At 44.0% G+C, this 18,078-nt stretch overlaps 1 protein-coding gene across 1 annotated transcript in view; it reads left to right on the top strand.

Annotated features, from left to right (window-relative positions):
- The first annotated feature begins 3,225 nt into the window (after nucleotides 1–3,225).
- The window catches only part of gabbr2 (gamma-aminobutyric acid (GABA) B receptor, 2), a 694,367-nt gene continuing 679,514 nt past the window's right edge, over nucleotides 3,226–18,078 (top strand). The window contains exons 1-2 of the mRNA XM_078422928.1: nucleotides 3,226–3,610; nucleotides 4,526–5,739. Coding sequence (XP_078279054.1) covers nucleotides 5,593–5,739 — 147 coding nt within the window. The 5' untranslated portion in view covers nucleotides 3,226–3,610; nucleotides 4,526–5,592. The remainder of the gene's footprint in view (nucleotides 3,611–4,525; nucleotides 5,740–18,078) is intronic.

Here is an 18,078-nt window from a genome sequence, read left to right as displayed (position 1 = left end):
GATTAAATGATAGTTCAAAGGTTTTCATTGAGGTAGATGGGAGGTCAGGACCGCCCTCTAGCTGGTGAGAGAGGACCTTTCAGCCGCCTGGTGGCAGCTGGGAAGAAACTGTCCCTGAATCTGGAGGTATGTGTTTTCCAACATCTGTACCTCTTTCCTGATGGGAAAGAGGAGAAGAGGGAGTGACCAGGGTGAGACTGGTCCTGATTATTCTGGTGGCCTTGCCGAAGCAGCGTGAAATGGAGATTGAGTCAATGGAAAGGAGATTGCTTTGTGTGATGGTCTGATGTATGTCATAACTGTCTGCAATTTCTTCCCAAACCAGGCTGTAATATATCCCATAAGGTACTTTTTAAGACGCATCTGTAGAAGTTGGAGGGGGGTGTTGGGGACTACAAGACTGGTGCTGAGGATTCTTCCAGGGGAAAAAATTGTTAGAACAGCTCTATTTTCCCCATAGTTCTGATAAATGGGAGGTAATCTCAATGAAGCATATACATTTGATTGATCAATAAAAGGATATGGCCATTTGGGCCTTAGATCCACAATGATCAATGATCATCTGTTCACACTAGTTCTATATTATAACGCTTTTGTATCCACTCTCAACCCCCTCGGGCCAATTTACAGCGGCCAATTAATCTACAAACCCATATGTCTTTTGGGTATGGGAGGAAACCGGAGGAAACTTGCATAATCACCGGGAGAGCATGCAAAGTCCGCGTGGACCACACCTGCGGTCAAGGTTGAACACGGGTCTCTGGTGCCGTGAGACAACTGCTCTTCCATCTGTGCCATTGTGCTGGTATTTTTCAAAAGGAGATGCCATATTTTTTGCAAAATACATTCTCAAAGGATTTTACCCTTATAGGAGAGTCCAGAATACAGAATAAGGGATGGATTAATTCTCCCGGTGCTCCGGTTCCCATCCAGGGACGTATAGGTTTGTAGGTTAATTGGTTTGGTATAAATGTAATGAAAGAAAAAAATGTAATTTAGACTGAAATGTGAAGAAATCTCTTCATCCACTAGGTTGAGAATCTTTGAAATTCTCGATGCTGAGATGTATGGATCTTGACGTTAGGCAAGTGAAGGAAGGAAATAAAGATTTGTGAAGATTCAGTGCGAGAAGATAAACTGAAGTTGGAGATCAGAGATACTTTAATCGAATGCAGAGAAATCCTGAAGAATGGTATGGCACACTCTAGCCCCTGATTTGAGTCCTTAGATTCTTGTATCTGCTCTGCATAATTAATGCACATTGATCTTCATTGCTCTTTATTTTGCCTCACTTTGAGATGCAAAGGTGCACCAACTACTCAAAGTCAAATGAATTCTATATTGATATTTATACAAGTTTCACTAGTGGGTGTGCTTTCTCACCTTTTTACATTGAAGGAAAAAAATCACACAAAATATCTTGAACTAATTCTGCCGATTTTCCCCGGGTCTATCGCCCTTTTATTTTTACCAAATCTTTGATACTCCCAAGCAAAAAGAATGAGCATTATTTCAGACTATCTACTCTAGCTTCTTTTACTCTAGATACCTTGACTCTTTTCCGTACCCTCTGTTTATCATTTGGTTAATTATTTTCCTTTCTCCCTATTGATCACTCCATAGGTTTCCAATATCTCAAAGTATCTACCAGTAAGAAGTGTTATATATACATAATATTATCCATCCCTGTATTGTAAGGGTCAAACAGACCGTGTTAGCTAAAATTGAGTTGTCAGCTAAATTAGCAGCAAAGCATTCCAAACCCTTCGAAAACAAGTAGATGTTTTCGAAGATGTTTCCAAACAAGTCTGGGAATGTCTGGGTTTGCTGAGCAAAACACTCCAATAGTTGGGCGGACCACCTAGGCCCCTACCTCAAATAGTGCAGAAATGGTGCGCACAAGCGGCTGAGTGTGGCACGGGCTAATAACTGGCTTACCGTAGGGGGTATGGCACGGTCCGAATGGGCGAGAAACAGCATAAAGGACTATGCCTGGCACCCTTCCACAAAGGGGAGGACCCCAGCCTCGCGAACGGTGCCAGGAGATCGACAACAGGTCAACACCCGGGGGCACGCTTTGCTGTGAATTCAGGGTTTTGCAAGTGCATACGCAGCCACGTGAGTCTATGTTCCTTATTAGGTAGCGTAATAAAACACTTTGAGGTACAAACTCTGTTGGCTGAATCCGGTGATTTATCGAACACAACAATCCCCAACACCACCCTCTTGCCAGGACATTTCTATCTTTAAATATGAAAGAATCTCCATATTCTTTGTGGAATTTTATCTAAAACCGTATTTTTGTCCAGCTCTTTTGCATCATTTACCTGTTTTGACTTGGACTACCATATACTGACTGACAGCCCTTTGAGAAGAATGGCCTTAAGTCGTGTTTCAAATTCATTTTATACTGATGCAGTTCTGGCATATTTTCAGTCAAAAAGCTTACTCATCTCTTCAATTTTCCTTTTCTAGTTGATCTCCCATCAATATATGTATATATGTATCCTCGTGAACCTGGCTGGAATTCAATGTGATTAATGATTCTCTCAGTTAGGTACTTGAGGTCTTAGAACATAGACCACAGAACAGTACAGCACAGGAACTTTGGCCCACAATGGTTGTGCCAAAAATGATGCCTATTTAAACTGAACTAGTTAAACTGCCTGCACAAAAGCTCATAAGTCATAGGAGCAGGATTAGGCCATTCAGCCCATCGAGTCTACTCTGCCATTTAATTATGGCTGATCTATCTTTCTCTCTCAACCCCATTCTCCTGCCTTCTCCCAATAATCCCTGACAACCTTACTAATCAGGAACCTGTCAATCTCCGCCTGGTGACCAATAAATGCTGGTATTGATGGCCACATCCACAAGAAGTTCAAAAGAACTGCGCGCTTTTGATGAAATGCCTGTATTTTTCTACATTAATGGTCTCAGCTGAATTGCCACAGCATGCAACCGTGCCTATTAGAACAGGTGATATTGCAAATAATAATAGTTGCAATGTTTTCGGTCCGGCTTAAACTTTGCACCGCCCACGCTTTGGTCCAGGTGCGTCGAATGCCTACATAACAGGCAATTACAATTATTCTCGTTTTTCCCTCATCCTTCTCCCAATCTTTTACGTGCCTCTCATGTTCACACGTCTCAAGGATTCGCGCAATCGCAATATAGTCTATGGCTTAACCGCTTAAAAACAACCGCTGATCACCGGCTCCAAGCTCTGTGTTTCCTGGTCTGGCTGTGTATATTCACGGGTCGAATTCCAGCTGGACTCGGAGGCATGATTTGAAATATATACTCGCGCCGTTGCAACATGCAGAATTATCAGTTTAACAAAAAGGATGCACGGAAATATTTTCTACCAGGCACCGTGATGATTTCCAGTTAGACTACACTTTGCAAAATTGCACATGGTATTCAAATAAAACGCACGCAGTTGTGTTTCAGAGAAACGCAGTTGATTCCACAGAAATTAACTCTTGTCACCTGGTTGAAACCTAGATGAATGAAGAATGTATTTGCTCGTGGCAGTAAGCCACCGTTTGATACAAAATAAAAGCCTCGCCGGGATGCCAGCGGATGTAACTTGGTGGTCCTCTCCAAAGTAAGTAGTTGATGCAGATTGTGGCGCTTGACGGGATGAAAGTGCCGCTAAATTAATCGGGAAAGCGCAACTGGCAGTGGAATGAATACTTCGGCATTACCAAGCCAATTAGTTCTCCATAGGTAATAGCGCCGACGCTATTAAATATTCCGCTTTACCAGGCAAACCCAAGTGAGAATGGCACATGGAGTAAACAGGACCGCAGATCGGAGTTTAATGTAAAACTAAAGGAACCAGATACATTAAAATGGGGAGATAAATTCGATTGTACAATTTTAGACTGACTTCCAGCAGAACGTTGTTTCTATTATTTTAAAGTGTTACTTTTTTAAAAAAAATTGCTCCCGCAAACTTGAGTCGCTCCTCCAAATTTCGGTTAAGTTCAAGTGACCAAGTTGGACATTCCATAATACAATGTTCATCTAGAAACCGGGGTGTAATCATTAAAATGTCTTAAAGTGGTTGTTAAGGAAGACTGTTTACAGAAACGAGCCTCGAATTAAGCGAGGAACGAATGGTGGTTTCAATGTTTTACGGGTTAGATGAAATCCAACCCCGCGATTGAATCCCCGTGCTTTGTCGGCGGTGCACAAGAAACCGATGCTTTCGTTTATTCAATAGATGGAAGGTGCCAATGAATTCAGTGATTGGCAGTAGAAACCAAGGTGATGTGGTTCAGCTAATGGCCCGTGATCAACTCTCCCTGGTACAACGCTCTCTTGATTTAAAGCGGAATGGTCTTGTCTTAAATATACAATAGCATTTATTTGTGCTCAGTTTGTCGCTTCTCTCTTCCCCCCCACCCCCCCCCCCCCCCCAACACCCAACGTGCTCATTTTGTTGGAGACTTGCACCAACAGCGGCCAGGAACTACAACTCTAAGTCTGCCTTCCTTTTTGCTTTTTCCTGCACTAGGGAGATGAGCTCAATGCGGCTCCAACCGAATGCCCGATTTGCGTTGCGCCCGAGTCTCAATGGTGTGTGTTAGTCGCAGCGGACAAGGCGCTCGGATTGTGAACACGAGCCAGCCCAGGAAGGCGAATCGCCGAGAGGGTTCGCACCTGGAAACCCAGGCGAGAGCACGGAAGCTGGCATCTGCAGTCTGTAGCCTGGCAACGGCCGTGGAGATGAGAGGGGGAATGCCTGCCCCAGTTGGACTTGCTCTCCAGGGACCTGGTCCCTCTCCTCCTCCTCCTCCTCCTCTGTGAGATGGTATTTTGGTGAGGATTTCCTGGTATCCGTGCTCGTGTTTCTCTGGGTTGGAGACGATGTGTGTTAAACGCAGTCAGACGCTGCAAGGACGCGGTAGATGATGCTGAGATCTTTCCCCACATTAACTCCCAGAGCAACACACTGGATAAACGGCGCTGCTCTGTGAGATCTCTAGTCCCCGTGGCCGAGCCGAGCCGAGCTGGTTCCTTCCTTTGAATTGCTGTTTAAAAAAAAAAAAAAAAATCCATCCGAAGGAAACGAGGAAAGCAAATGCATTTGTTTTACTGAAGTCTTTCTATATGCGAATACATATATCAAGAGAGGGGGCGCCAATCGCCGTTGACAGACGTTATCGGGACCCCTGAAGGAGAGAGAGAGAGAGAGGGAGAGAGAGGGAGGAATGCACTGAACATCTCAGTCCCTGGACTACAAGGCGGCAGCACCTCCGAGCGTTCAGCGAAGAGCCCACCTCGGGAGAGAGAGAGCAAGCGGGCGGATAGAGAGACAACAAGCGGGTGACTCAAATGCCAGCCTTGTGATCTGTCCCAGTCGCCACCGGCCCTGGTGCGTGTTTGTTGTGTACATTGCCCTTCCAGGATGGATCTGCCCTCCGGACTTACCGATCTGGACTGTCCGTCTGGGTGTTTTGGTGTTCTCTAGGCCGGCTCGGGGTGCCTCTGCTTTTGCTACTGTGGGGCTGGTGCACCTTCTCGGCTCAGGCATTCAAGAGTAGCGGCGTCAGGCTGGAAGCCGACTCCAAGCTGCCCATCATGGGGCTAATGCCCATCAACAAGGCGCTGGCGGTGGAGAGTATCTCGGAAGGCATCTTACCTGCCGTTCAGCTCGCCACGGAACACGTCCACAGCAAATTCTTGCCAAACACTAGCAGACTGGTCTTGGAGTGGTACGACTCCGAGGTATTTAGCACGGTTATTTTATTTACGAAGCTGTCGTTTTTGTTTTTTTTAATCGTTCTCTGATTTCTCCAATCTGTTTACAAATTTATACGTAGAAGAATCCAAATGATTTGGGCTGTGGTTCCTGTTTGGCGATGTGTATGCCGGCGTGCACGCTTATTTTTTTAACGTATGCCTACACTGATGCTGGACTGACATGGTGCCAAGTATTAATTGTGAATTGTGGTGTTTTGCACAATGCGCAATGTGTGAATGGTTTAACCCTTTAACGGGTGCTGGTGGGGTTTATTGTGGCTGTTCGGTTCGTTTGACGGGTCTGGCGTGATTTTGCGGGGTTTAATGTTCCGTGACCCACTTTGCCAACGGTGCGTATCTGTGGGGACCTGTGGAGAATCCTTGGGCAGTCAGTGCGAGGAATGGGAATAGCTGCTTGTGGGTATGTGTTCCTCCTCTCCCTCCCCTCCCTCCCCTCCCTCCCTCCCCTCCCTCCCTCCCTCCCTCCCTCCCTCCCTCCCCTCCCTCCCCTCCATCCCTCCCTCCCCTCCATCCCTCCCTCCCCTCCATCCCTCCCTTCCCTTCCATCCCTCCCCTCCCATCCCTCCCCCCCCTCCCTCCCCTCCCCTCCCTCCCCCTCCCTCCCCCCCTCCCCCCCTCCCTCCCTCCCCTCCCTCCCCTCCCTCCCTCCCCTCCCTCCCTCCCCTCCCTCCCCCCCCCCTCCCTCCCCCCCCCTCCCTCCCTCCCTCCCTCCCTCCCTCCCTCCCTCCCTCCCCTCCCTCCCCTCCCTCCCCTCCCTCCCCTCCCTCCCCTCCCTCCCCTCCCTCCCCTCCCTCCCCTCCCTCCCCTCCCTCCCCTCCATCCCCTCCCTCCCCTCCATCCCTCCATCCCTCCCTCCCTCCCTCCCCTCCCCTCCATCCCTCCCTCCCCTCCCCTCCATCCCTCCCTCCCCTCCCTCCCCTCCCTCCCCTCCCTCCCCTCCCTCCCTCCCTCCCCTCCCTCCCCTCCCTCCCCTCCCTCCCCTCCCTCCCCTCCCTCCCTCCCTCTCCTCCTTCCCTCCCTCCCTCTCCTCCTTCCCTCCCTCCCCTCCATCCCTCTCTCTCTCTCTCTCTCTCTTCCCCCCCTCCCTCCCTCTGTCTGGAACTGCTGGAGACTTGTTCCCGTTGACTGAGCGGTTCCCTCGGTGAAGTGATGCAGCGGTCACTGGTCACAAGCCCACGGGGCGAGGTTGCCGCACACAGTTGCCGCTCCAGCTCTCTCTATCGCCGGGGCTATGGGGCATAGGTGACAACTAACCACGCACCATATATATATATATAGAGTAAAAACCCCATCCAGTGCTACTTTGAGACCTTGTTCAAACAGCGCGCCTCTTTATCAATCCTAAAGCGGGTTGTCTCTGGAAGTTTAGTTATGTGTTTGTTTGTTTGTAATCTCCTTTATTAATCGCACGCAATGCCTGTTTGTTTGCCACTGTGGGGTGAACGTGTTTGGGGGCGGGGAGGGGGTCGGGTCGGGGACTGACTGAAGGATACCTGAAGATGGCAGCAGTTTCACATCGAGCGCCGCTCATGTTTCCCCGAGGAGCTGGGGGGGGGGGGGGGGGGGGGGGGGGTGAGGGAAGGCAAACAGGCAGCAACCCGTCCCTGCCACCGACTCCAGGCACACAGCCAACTCTCAGACTCAGCATCAGCCAGCGGCCTCTCCGCGGGACTGACGGCCAGCGAGGAGGGCTAGATGTTTGTAAAAGAAAGGTTTACTCAATTAATTACATCTTTCATTTCTCAATGGGTTTTTGTGGTTTTCATGCATTCGGGGAGGTTGATGCACAAATTCATCTTCTTGTGTAGTTGAAGCAATGGAAGGAAAGGGTGTTTGCGAATGATTCGAATGGAGGCAACTAACTCCTGAAGGTCACATGGAAAAGGGTGGATGGAGGTGGTTTCTCTAAATGTTGAGAGCGCCAGGTGGTTGACAGAAGTCCCGCACCCACGGGCTGTCCAGATAGTTCATTGATGGTGGAGGTGAACGGCTCTTGGCCCCGCTCTTAGTTCCTGCATCCAGAGTTTTCCTAACAGCCCCACAAAGCACGCACTCGCTGCATTCATCAGAACGATGGCGGAGTAGACGATGGGCCGAATGGCCTAATTTTTCTCCTAGAAATTATGAATGAATGTCTGAGACATTCATAATGTCAGGTTGTACCCTTGCTTGTGCCACTTAGCAGCTCATTCCGAGTAGTAATTGCTTTTAAAAAATCAAAAATAAACTAATCTGGTAATTGCTTAAACATATGTTGCTTGTTTTAGCTTTGGTTTCCAAATATAATGGGTTAACTTTCTTGATATCGCCAACTGTTTTCTAAAATTATCTTTATTGATTAAGATGGAGGGGAAAAAGAAACACGTTTTCATAATCTTTCTGCAAAACTCGGCAAAGATTCAAAAGATCATCCTTGTCATTTCTCTCAGCCATACTCCAAAACTTGAATGACTCTCCTGGCAAGCATAGCAGGGCCGAGTATCAGTTTGATGTTTGACCATACAGTTTAATAATAATTTCTTCTATTTTTGCGCTCTAGTTCATCATCTTATTAGCTTTGTTCGAAAAGGACTAATACAGGGTCTCGATCCAAAATGTTGACCATTATTTTGCCTCCAGAGATGCAGCTGGACCTGCTCATTGCATCCAACAACTCTATTTGTTCCCGTTTCCAGTACCAGCTGTCTCTTGTGTCTCCATTATCTTAGCCTTGCTGATTGATATTCTGCTTTGATTATGTGTATTTCAAATTCAATTCACAATGGTTCTTTGACCTCTTTCACTTTATCCAAGTTAAAGGAAATAAGTACATGATGCATACAAAATTGCAGAGGGATTAAATGCTTCCAGCATCAGCATTACCCATGCAGTAACGTCTTGCATGGTATTCATCATAATATTCATGGTATTCATCATAATTCAGCATAATATTCAGCATATGGTCCAGTTTTAACATTTCTTCAATGTTTCCTTATGCTATTTGGCCCAAGACAGGAAACTAAAGTGGCTAGACAAACCCACACAATCAGAGGGTGAAGACTTAAACTATACATGTCAGCACCAGGGATCTGGTTTGAACTCTGGTTATTGTAACATAGAGCTAACAACTCTACAACTACGCCACTGTTACTGTGCCAGCTTCCTAACTATATATTTAATTTTCTGCTTTTTGGATAATTGTTGTCTGCGACCATATTGAGTTTAAAACAAAGAATACTCAGCCGATCAGGCAGCATATGTGGAGAAAGAAAAACACAATTTTTCAAATCCATAATCTTTCATTCAAAGTAAAAAAAGGTTAGAAATTGAACCTGTTAATTTGTTGAGATGGCGTAAACAAATGGATTGTCTGTGCTAGGGTAAAGATTGAGAAAGTTTAAATGCTGCCATTTAAGGACAGCACAATGACTCATTTGATAGAGCTGCTGCCCCACAGGACCAGAGACTGGAACTGATCCTGATCTGGGATGTTAACTGTGTGAAGTTTGCACATTCATTCTCTCTCTCTGTGACCAGGTGGGTTTCCTCTAGATGCCCCAGTCTCCTCCCACATTTCAAAACTGGGGTTAGTAGGTTAATTGCCCCGAGTGTGAAAGGAGTGGATGCCAAATTGGGTAACATAGAAATGTTGTGAATGGGTGGCCAATGTTCAGCATGGACTCAATGGGCTGAAGGGCCTGTTTCCATGCTGTATCTTTCAATCGATGAATTAGTGGTGGTGCTGACTGAGCGAGGGTGGGGGGGTCTGTTCATTTGGAGTATCCTCCAATACCACTAACTTAATTTTGAAGGAATCTGGTTTTCTGCAGACACAATCTGGATATGAATTTAATTGTTTTGTTTCAGGGCATATGACAATAAAAGGCTCTTGGAATGCCATGTCATACTCTTGTAAACCTAGAAAACTTTTGGGGGTTTAATGATGGGACTTAGCATGGGCAAGGAAAATGCAATAGATTGGCATTCTGCTAATTACCATTGCATATTCTTTGCTGAAATGGTCAACGTGACCAATTGTAGAACATGTTGGTGGCAGATAATGATGCCAAAAGGCAGCAATGTGATCGCCATCTCCAACTCGATTGATTGGACACCATTGATCTCTATCTGCTCTGTGGCTATCAGTTTGAATGTATGTGGAGAAATATCAATATTCCCTCCTCTAATGTTCCCTGCTCACTTTTCCTGCAGGAGAAAGGCCAGATCTTAAGTGACTGTAATGAAAACTACACATTTGATGGAACTGACAGGGAAGAAGAATCAGATTGTTTGAGGAATAGTGGTATATGGGGATATAGTGACTAGGATTTCACAGCTATATCTAAGCACTATAGCCATTACGTGGTAAGAGGTTTGTGAGTAATGTGTGAAACAAGAAATTTCAGATGCTTGAATCACGAATGAAAAAGCAAGCAAACTGCTGGAGGAGCTCTGCAGGTATGGGGCATCTGTGGAAGGAAATGGACAGATGACATTTTGTGTTGGGAATCTTGCTGAGACTGAATTTTGAGTTGCTGCATGCAAGAATAGGTCTAACGCGGCAACATTGGTGTGGTTGAGTTTATTACAACCACGGGCAACTTCTGAATTTAAACATAGAAAATAGGTGCAGGAGGAGGCCATTCAGCCCTTCGAGCCAGCACCGCCATTCATTGTGATCATGGCTGATCATCCACAATCAATAACCCGTGCCTGCCTTCTCCCCGCATCCCTTGATTCCACTAGCCCCTAGAGCTCCATCTAACTCTCTCTTAAATCCATCCAGTGATTTGTCTTCCACTGCCCTCTGTGGCAGAGAATTCCACAAATTCACAACTCTCTGGGTGAATTTTTTTCTCACCTCAGTTTTAAATGGCCTCCCCTTTATTCTAAGACTGTGGCCCCCAGTTCTGGACTCGCCCAACATTGGGAACATTTTTCCTGCATCTAGCTTGTCCAGTCCTTTTATAATTTTATATGTTTCTATAAGATCCCCTCTCATCCTTCTAAACTGCAGTGAATACAAGCCTAGTCTTTTCAATCTTTCCTCGTATGTCAGTCCCGCCATCCCAGGGATCAATCTCGTGAACCTACGCTGCACTGCCTCAATTACAAGGATGTCCTTCCTCAAATTAGGAGACCAAAACTGTACACAATATTCCAGATGTGGTCTTACCAGGGCCCTATACAACTGCAGAAGAATTACCAGGGCCCTATACAACTGCATTTCACTGGACCACTAAAGCATTTCCCAGGCTGAATCTAGAAGGCTCAAAGCTTGAATTGCTTTTCCCATCCACTTCAGACGTACCGCCTTTGTCAAAACAGCAGTTGTGCTCTTTTATTCCACTAGAAGTGTACGTATGCCATTTCTCACTGCACAGACAGCTTGCTGGTGAATCTTGCTGCAGCAGTGCCCAACCATCAAAGCACTTGATCTTCAGTACAATGCTATTTCTAATACCTTCTGCATCAACACTAGGTACTGACTGTGATACCAGGCCACAGTATCTCTGATTTGCGGTATTCAAAATCTAACGTATTACTATTTCAATGGGGTGGTTCTGTGGTAGTTGTACAAAGCAACTTACTATTGTAGGGCCATAGAGTCTTGTGGTGTGGAAATGGGCACTTCGGCACAACTTGCCCACACCGGCCAATATGTCCTATCTACACAAGTCCCACCTTCCTGCATTTGGCTCGTATCTCTCGAAACCTGTCTTTTCCATGTACCTGTCTAAATGTTCTTAAATGCTGCAATAGTCCCTACCTCCTCTGGCAGCGTGTTCCATACACCTACTTCCCTTTGCATGAAAAGGTTACCCCTCGGGTTCCAATTGAATCTTTCCTTCCTCACCTTAAACCTATGTCCTCTGGTTCATAATTTCCCCTGGGCATCTACCCAATCTATTCCTGTCAATAGTACATTGAGTTTCATCACCAAGCTTCCACGTGCCTGGGGGTCATTGTGTGGGTGATTGACTCCAATCTTTCCTGCAAACTAAATAACTACAGATAATGAACAGTCCTTTCACACCATGGCAAATGTGAATATCAAGGCCCAGTCAAACAAAATTGCATTGTATGAAACATGATTATGAATAAAATTATCAATATTATTATTTAATATAACCCTCACAGATCAGTTATCATTGTGATTTATGGGGCAAGTAAAATGTCCTGCAGACCACGGATGTTTAAGCAGGAAAATTTAAATGAACAAAAATGCTTGGAAATACATTGAATGAGCCATCACGTGACTTATTCTAATGCCAATAAATGCACTTTTGATTCATTGTGCTTGATTAATGCTTAATGCTTTGATAGTTTGGAGCCAGCTAGAATGGAAGATAATACCAACATTTAGTGGAAATATAAGAAACCTTTGTAATTAAAAGTATAATGTTGTTTAGTACTAATGTTTGGGATCTAGTTATATTATTTCACCCAGAGGAAAAAATATGTTTTTTAAAAATTATATTCAAATTATACATAGACTTGTACACAATCCCATTATGTTAAATTTATCAAGAAAGGTGTACTTGGGATGGAGAGAGAGTAATGAAGGTTCGGAAGATTCATTGCTGGAATAAAATGTGTGTTCTATGAAGAAAAATTAAGCAGACTGGGTATATGCTCAGCTCAATGGAAGAGGCTAGATATGAGCTGTGGATATTCAATACAATCCTTGAGTATATTCAATCCAGATTTCTCGATGCACAAGAAACTGTAGATGCTGGAATATGAAGCAAAACGCAAAATGCTTGAGGAACTTAACACACCAGCCAGCACCTGAAGAAGAGTCCTGAGCCGAAACATTGTTGGCCCATTCCCGCTACAGACTTATGACTATGTTTTAAGGAAATCAAACAGGATTAGTGCAGGAAAATGCAATGAAGTAGAATATCAGTGCATATCTTATTTAGGGGCAAGTATATGGGCTCAAATGGCCCTCTTCTGCTTTTACTTCTGTCAGTATTAGTTTGATCAAGGTTCAAAAATATGGATATCATTTTAGGAAGCAGAGTCTAGTTCATAATTGGAGCAAGGTTTAACTGTAGAGTTAAACTAATATACTATTTAATTGTCAGTTTTGCAGAATTTCACAAATGTAGGATCTACGGGGAGCGGAGCTTTCCTTCATTATAAATTTCTATCAAAAGCATAAATACAATGTAAAGATAACTTACAGATTTGCCACAGGTAGTGAGTGTGGAAGAAATCCATAATGCTTGAGTTGTCTGAGTGGAAGGACGTGTACAGTATATTTAAGTGTGATTAGTGCCCTCGGTTTATTTACCTAATGGTTTGATAAATATAATTACATGAAAAAAAAGTCCCTTTATCATCCAATTAAATAAACATCTAGACCATTTTGTGGATGCTATGAAGTTAATTTCAATCCTTCACAACAGGTGATTTGGATGAGAGTGAAAGTAAAATTGAAACAAAAATAGAAAGTAGGTTACTTGTGTTATAATGGGCAGTGACAGGTGATTAATCCCTTCGCGGGAGGCAGGCTGGGTAGAATCAAAGGCATCTGCCTCACTTCACTTCTACAAGGTTTTTTTAGGATAGAAATTAATTGGCATATTCAGTCTTGGTAATGGGTGCTGCAAACAGCGGTAGTTTCCTGCAGTTGTTACATGACTTTGGAACCCTACTTTGTGCCTTCTGTCATTGCAGGGCTGGTTTGCTGGCTTAAGCGTCTGAAGATGGGACGGACGGGGTGGTTGTCAGGAGCAGGATTGTACCGAAGGGAAGCAGTCATGATGGTTAAGAACGTTATCTAATCTGGACCTGGCTGGAGTGAATGTGGAGAGGATATTTCCACTAGTGGGAAAGTCTGGGACCAGGGGGGCATAGCCACAGAATAAAAGGATGTACCTTTAGAAAGGAGAAGAGGAGGAATTTCTTTAGTCTGAGGGTGGTGAATCTGTGGAATTCATTGCCACAGACGGCTGTGGAGGCCAAGTCAATGGATATTTTTAAGGCAGAGATTGACAGATTTATGTGTATCAGGGGTTATGGGGAGAAGGCAGGAGAATGGGGTTGAGGGAGGATAGATCAGCCATGATTGAATGGTGGAGTAGACTTGATGGGCCGAATGGCCTAATTCTGCTACTAGAACTTATGAACTTATGGCCTGGCTGAGGTTGGAGCTCCATAGCCTGGGTTCTGCCCTGGGGGTCCTTTGTAAGTAATGTTGAAGCAGACTTAAAGTGCCATGCAGACATGCAACTTCATGAATGGCCTTCAGCATTTCTGCTCATGCGTGTGTGATTTAATGGTAATGTGCAAGCATGTGTTGCATGCCGTTGGACCTACTGTGCATTCCAGACCTCTTCGTGCATTGTGACTGATGCACAAAGAAATCCAAGACCGTGCAGTTTGATGTAACTCCACTGTTTCACTTTCTAATTGTACATCAGACAGTTTTGGGGGCGTTTATCTTTTTATTCATTTTGATCAGTTTCTCAGTTCCCGGGACACCAACAGGGTAAAGGGGATGGTACAGGTTTATCTGTTGGTCAGGAGGAGGACTGGTATTTCATCCAGTAAATCTATCTGTTTTCTTCTCCACAACCATCTGCCTTTTCTCCTACTTCCACAATCTTTGACCTACCAAATCTCACATTATCTAATCCCTCCAAAGCACCATCCCCACCTCTGCTCCCCTCCTTTCCTGTCCCGTGGCTCCCACATTGGTGTCTCAGGCTGTCAAGCTATCTGTCTCGGGGTGAGGAGGTGAGAAATATTATATTATGTCCTGCTGTTAACTTCAGCTGGAAATCAGTAAGACCCTTGTATACTGTTGTGATATCTCCACCCACCCATGCCACCTCTTGCGCCCCACTTTGGCTGTGCAGGGGCATTGAATGTTTTTTCCATGAAAATATTTGCCTCTGAAGTTTAAAAATGAAATAGGTTGATAGGAAATGTTGGAAGGAACTGCAAATGCTGGTTTACACTGAAGATGGACACAAAATGTTGGAGTAACTCCGGGTCAGGCAGCATCTCTGGAGGAAGATTATTTTCATCTGGCTAAATGAGATAGAAGGAAAATAAGTCTAAATAATCCTAATACTGCAGAAAAAAATAGGTTTTGTTAAATTTAGAGTCTGATTATTAAAACAAGGTCGTCAATATTACAAAATGAAAACGGCATTGATATATTTGGAATGTTGAGTTGGGTGGAGACAGTTAGGGAAGGATTTTGAAGTGGTCTTTGAGTCTTCAAAAGAAAACTTTTATTTTAAGAAGATTTTGAGTCTGAAGAAGGGTTCCAACCCAAAACAAAGCATATCCATATTTTCCAGTGATACTGCCTGACCCGCTGAGTTACTCTAGCATTTTGTGTATATCTTTAGTGAGGGATTTTTATTCTACTGAGACTGAAGTTTGAAATAATTTAGGATCAAAATTTCTGGGTCATAATTAGCCATTGGAATAATTTGTCAGTAAGTAGAACTGTGGCACAGAGGGCAGTCTTTGGGCCCATTCCATTTGTATGAATTGAAAAGGAGCTAGCCAACTAACCCCACTTTCTTGAAGGGTCTCAACATGAAACATCACATATTCCTTTTCTCCAGGGATGCTGCTTGACCCGCTGAATTACTGCATCATTTTGTGTCCACTTCCCAGCATCTGCACCATTTGCCTTGCTGCTCATGCAACTACAGGTCCATATCTCAGCACATTTTTAATGCAGAGTTTTTGTCTGTACTCAACCACCCAACCCTGCAATAATCATTTCATTAAACAGTTTAAATCTTTATACCTTGATTATACACCTCTTTGCTTATGGAACTAAGTCCTCTATTATCTCTCTCTCCAGTCTCCTTGTAATTCTATATATTGCCATTAAATCTCCTCTCTGAAATCTTCATATCAAAAGGAAATGGCCTCCATTTATCTATATTTTCCTTGTAGCTTAATTCACTGAATACCCACTTGTCGAATAATTAATGCAAAGTTTACTGAACTATGTCGGACTAGAAACACTCTTATGGTCACATATGGAAGAAATGACATTTGGAGAATGATCCACTGCTTTGTGAATCTTCTGACCGACTCACCAAGGATGGGATTGCATGACAACTCGGGTTAGATAAAAGGTACCTACTCTTTTATCCATACTGCAAGGCATGGGAGTTGTTTAAAGATGGCAGAATACCATTGTAATGTGATTTGTCTCCAAATGTCTAAGTATGCCAAGGAATACTTTTTAAATAGATTTTTATTTCACTCTGCACTGCCTTAAAATAAACCCACCTTTCTGTTCTGTTTTCAGCTGAATGTGATATCAATGAGACATTGGCACTGGCAGCAAATATTAGAAAGTGCTGGTTCACAATCCACATGTGAATACCAATGAAGTCCCAAAGTAGGGCACAAATAATAGGAAACTGGGACACCAATTTGCCCTTGATACACGTAACAATATATTCAAAGCCTGTCACAGAATTAATGTTTTTATTAAAAAGTTGACTATTTTCACCATTCAAAAATAATAAATGTTGTATTTTTGTCATTAAAACAAAAATGTATTCAATTTGTTGAATTAAATGCCCAGTTTATTCAAACTGCACTAGCTTTAAAGTCTCACTCAGGTGAGCCAGTTACCAAGCTGAGGAGCACAGAAATGGGACCGTTTAACCCACCATGCCCATCATCAACCACCTTTCCACACTTATCTCATGCACCAGCACTTGGTCTACAGCGTATTAAGCCTTGGAGTTTTGCACCATGAATGGAAGTTGTTTATCTCCCTGCATTTGTGAAAGTTTCCAATGATTTGATTATAAAGCAGTATCAATATTCGATACCACAATTACTTCAGGAGTGCTGGTTTCAGGGTGATTTTGCAGCACGCAGGAGGGGAGAAAATAACCAGGCATTAATCTGGCATGTGCAGCTGCTGGGAATTCTGCAATAGACATGTAGACAATCGACATGTATCATATGACACCATTCCCCCATGTTGGACTCCAACTTCTCATGGAGTGCCTGAGAAAGTTAGATCACTTTGTTGAGCATTCCCAAGACAGTGATGTTTTATTACCACAGGCAGACTGGGATGCTATTAAGATACGACCTGGGCTTTGGAGTCCTCAATGGTCCTACCCATCAATCTCCTGGGCTTTGACCCAACCCCCATAACAACTACCAAATAGTCATGGATTCATATGGCTGGATAGTTCTGAAACCCCTCCACAAACTTCCTGATGGCCAAACTGTTCACCTTCTGGCAATACACTGATCCTTCAATATCTGACCTAAAACTATTTAATCTCCTGGACAACTTTTCTGATGAATGATCCAACCAATTGTTACCTTTTTCCTGCTCGCCGTTCAGGCCTTCACGTGATGAATAGCTGGGCCTCGGTATGTTTCGTGTTGAAATGTAAAGCTGAAGCTTTGTTTTCCGCTCGAGAGGTCGAGCAACGTTCCATGCCACCTCATGAAGGTTAAGGAGAGATATAGGAGGTCCTTCCCTCCTGCTGCTGTGAGACTGCACAATCAGCACTGCTCCCAGCAGACCAGTCAACAATAACAGCTAAGAACACAGAAAACTGATGACAATTTATGTATCTTTTATAATGAATGATCTCTTGCTCTCTTGCTGTCCACTTTGCTGCTGTAACACTGTAAATTTCCCCGGTGTGGGACGAATAAAGGAATATATTATTATTACTACATCAAAGTTAGCGTTTCCTTGGCCCTGGATTCAGCCTCGGCGCAAGACCCTCTTTCTTTGCGCACAAAATAAAGTATCCACTTCAAATATTAATGGCACATAATATGTATGGTTGAAAGTAGAAAATAAGTGGCTAGTCTTTGGATTTAGTGATATACCGTACACATTGTAAGGGAGAGACACAAAATGGTGTTGCTCCAGCATTTTGTGTCTATCTTTGGTTTAAACCAACATCTACAGTTCCTCCCTACATACATCGTGAGGGGATTGCTCCACTCTGGCTTTTAGTGGGTCTCGGGTGCCACTACAGTTTGTTGTGCCAGGCACAAAACCAATACAATTGTTCAAGTAGTACTGCAGCACACAACTATCTCCAGGTCTGTACCCTTACTTCCATCTCTGGCTTTTGGTCCTTTCAGACATTTAAAAAAAAAAGTTATTACATTTTTGAACTCATTCTGAGTTCTGATTGCAGAACTCTTTCTATATTGAGAGTAGGAAATAATGCTCTGAACCTTTTGCATTATTTTGGTGATGAGCACTAATTTATATCCACTGGGTGCCACCTCATCACCGATCAAAGGCTCTGACTTTTCCAATTGGGATTTCAGAGTTCTTGTACA

Source organism: Rhinoraja longicauda, chromosome 2 (assembly GCF_053455715.1).
Source record: "Rhinoraja longicauda isolate Sanriku21f chromosome 2, sRhiLon1.1, whole genome shotgun sequence".
NCBI classification, from domain to species: Eukaryota; Metazoa; Chordata; class Chondrichthyes; order Rajiformes; family Arhynchobatidae; genus Rhinoraja; species Rhinoraja longicauda.
Note: the sequence above shows the minus strand (reverse complement) of the source record. Positions and strands in the feature narration are given on the sequence as shown.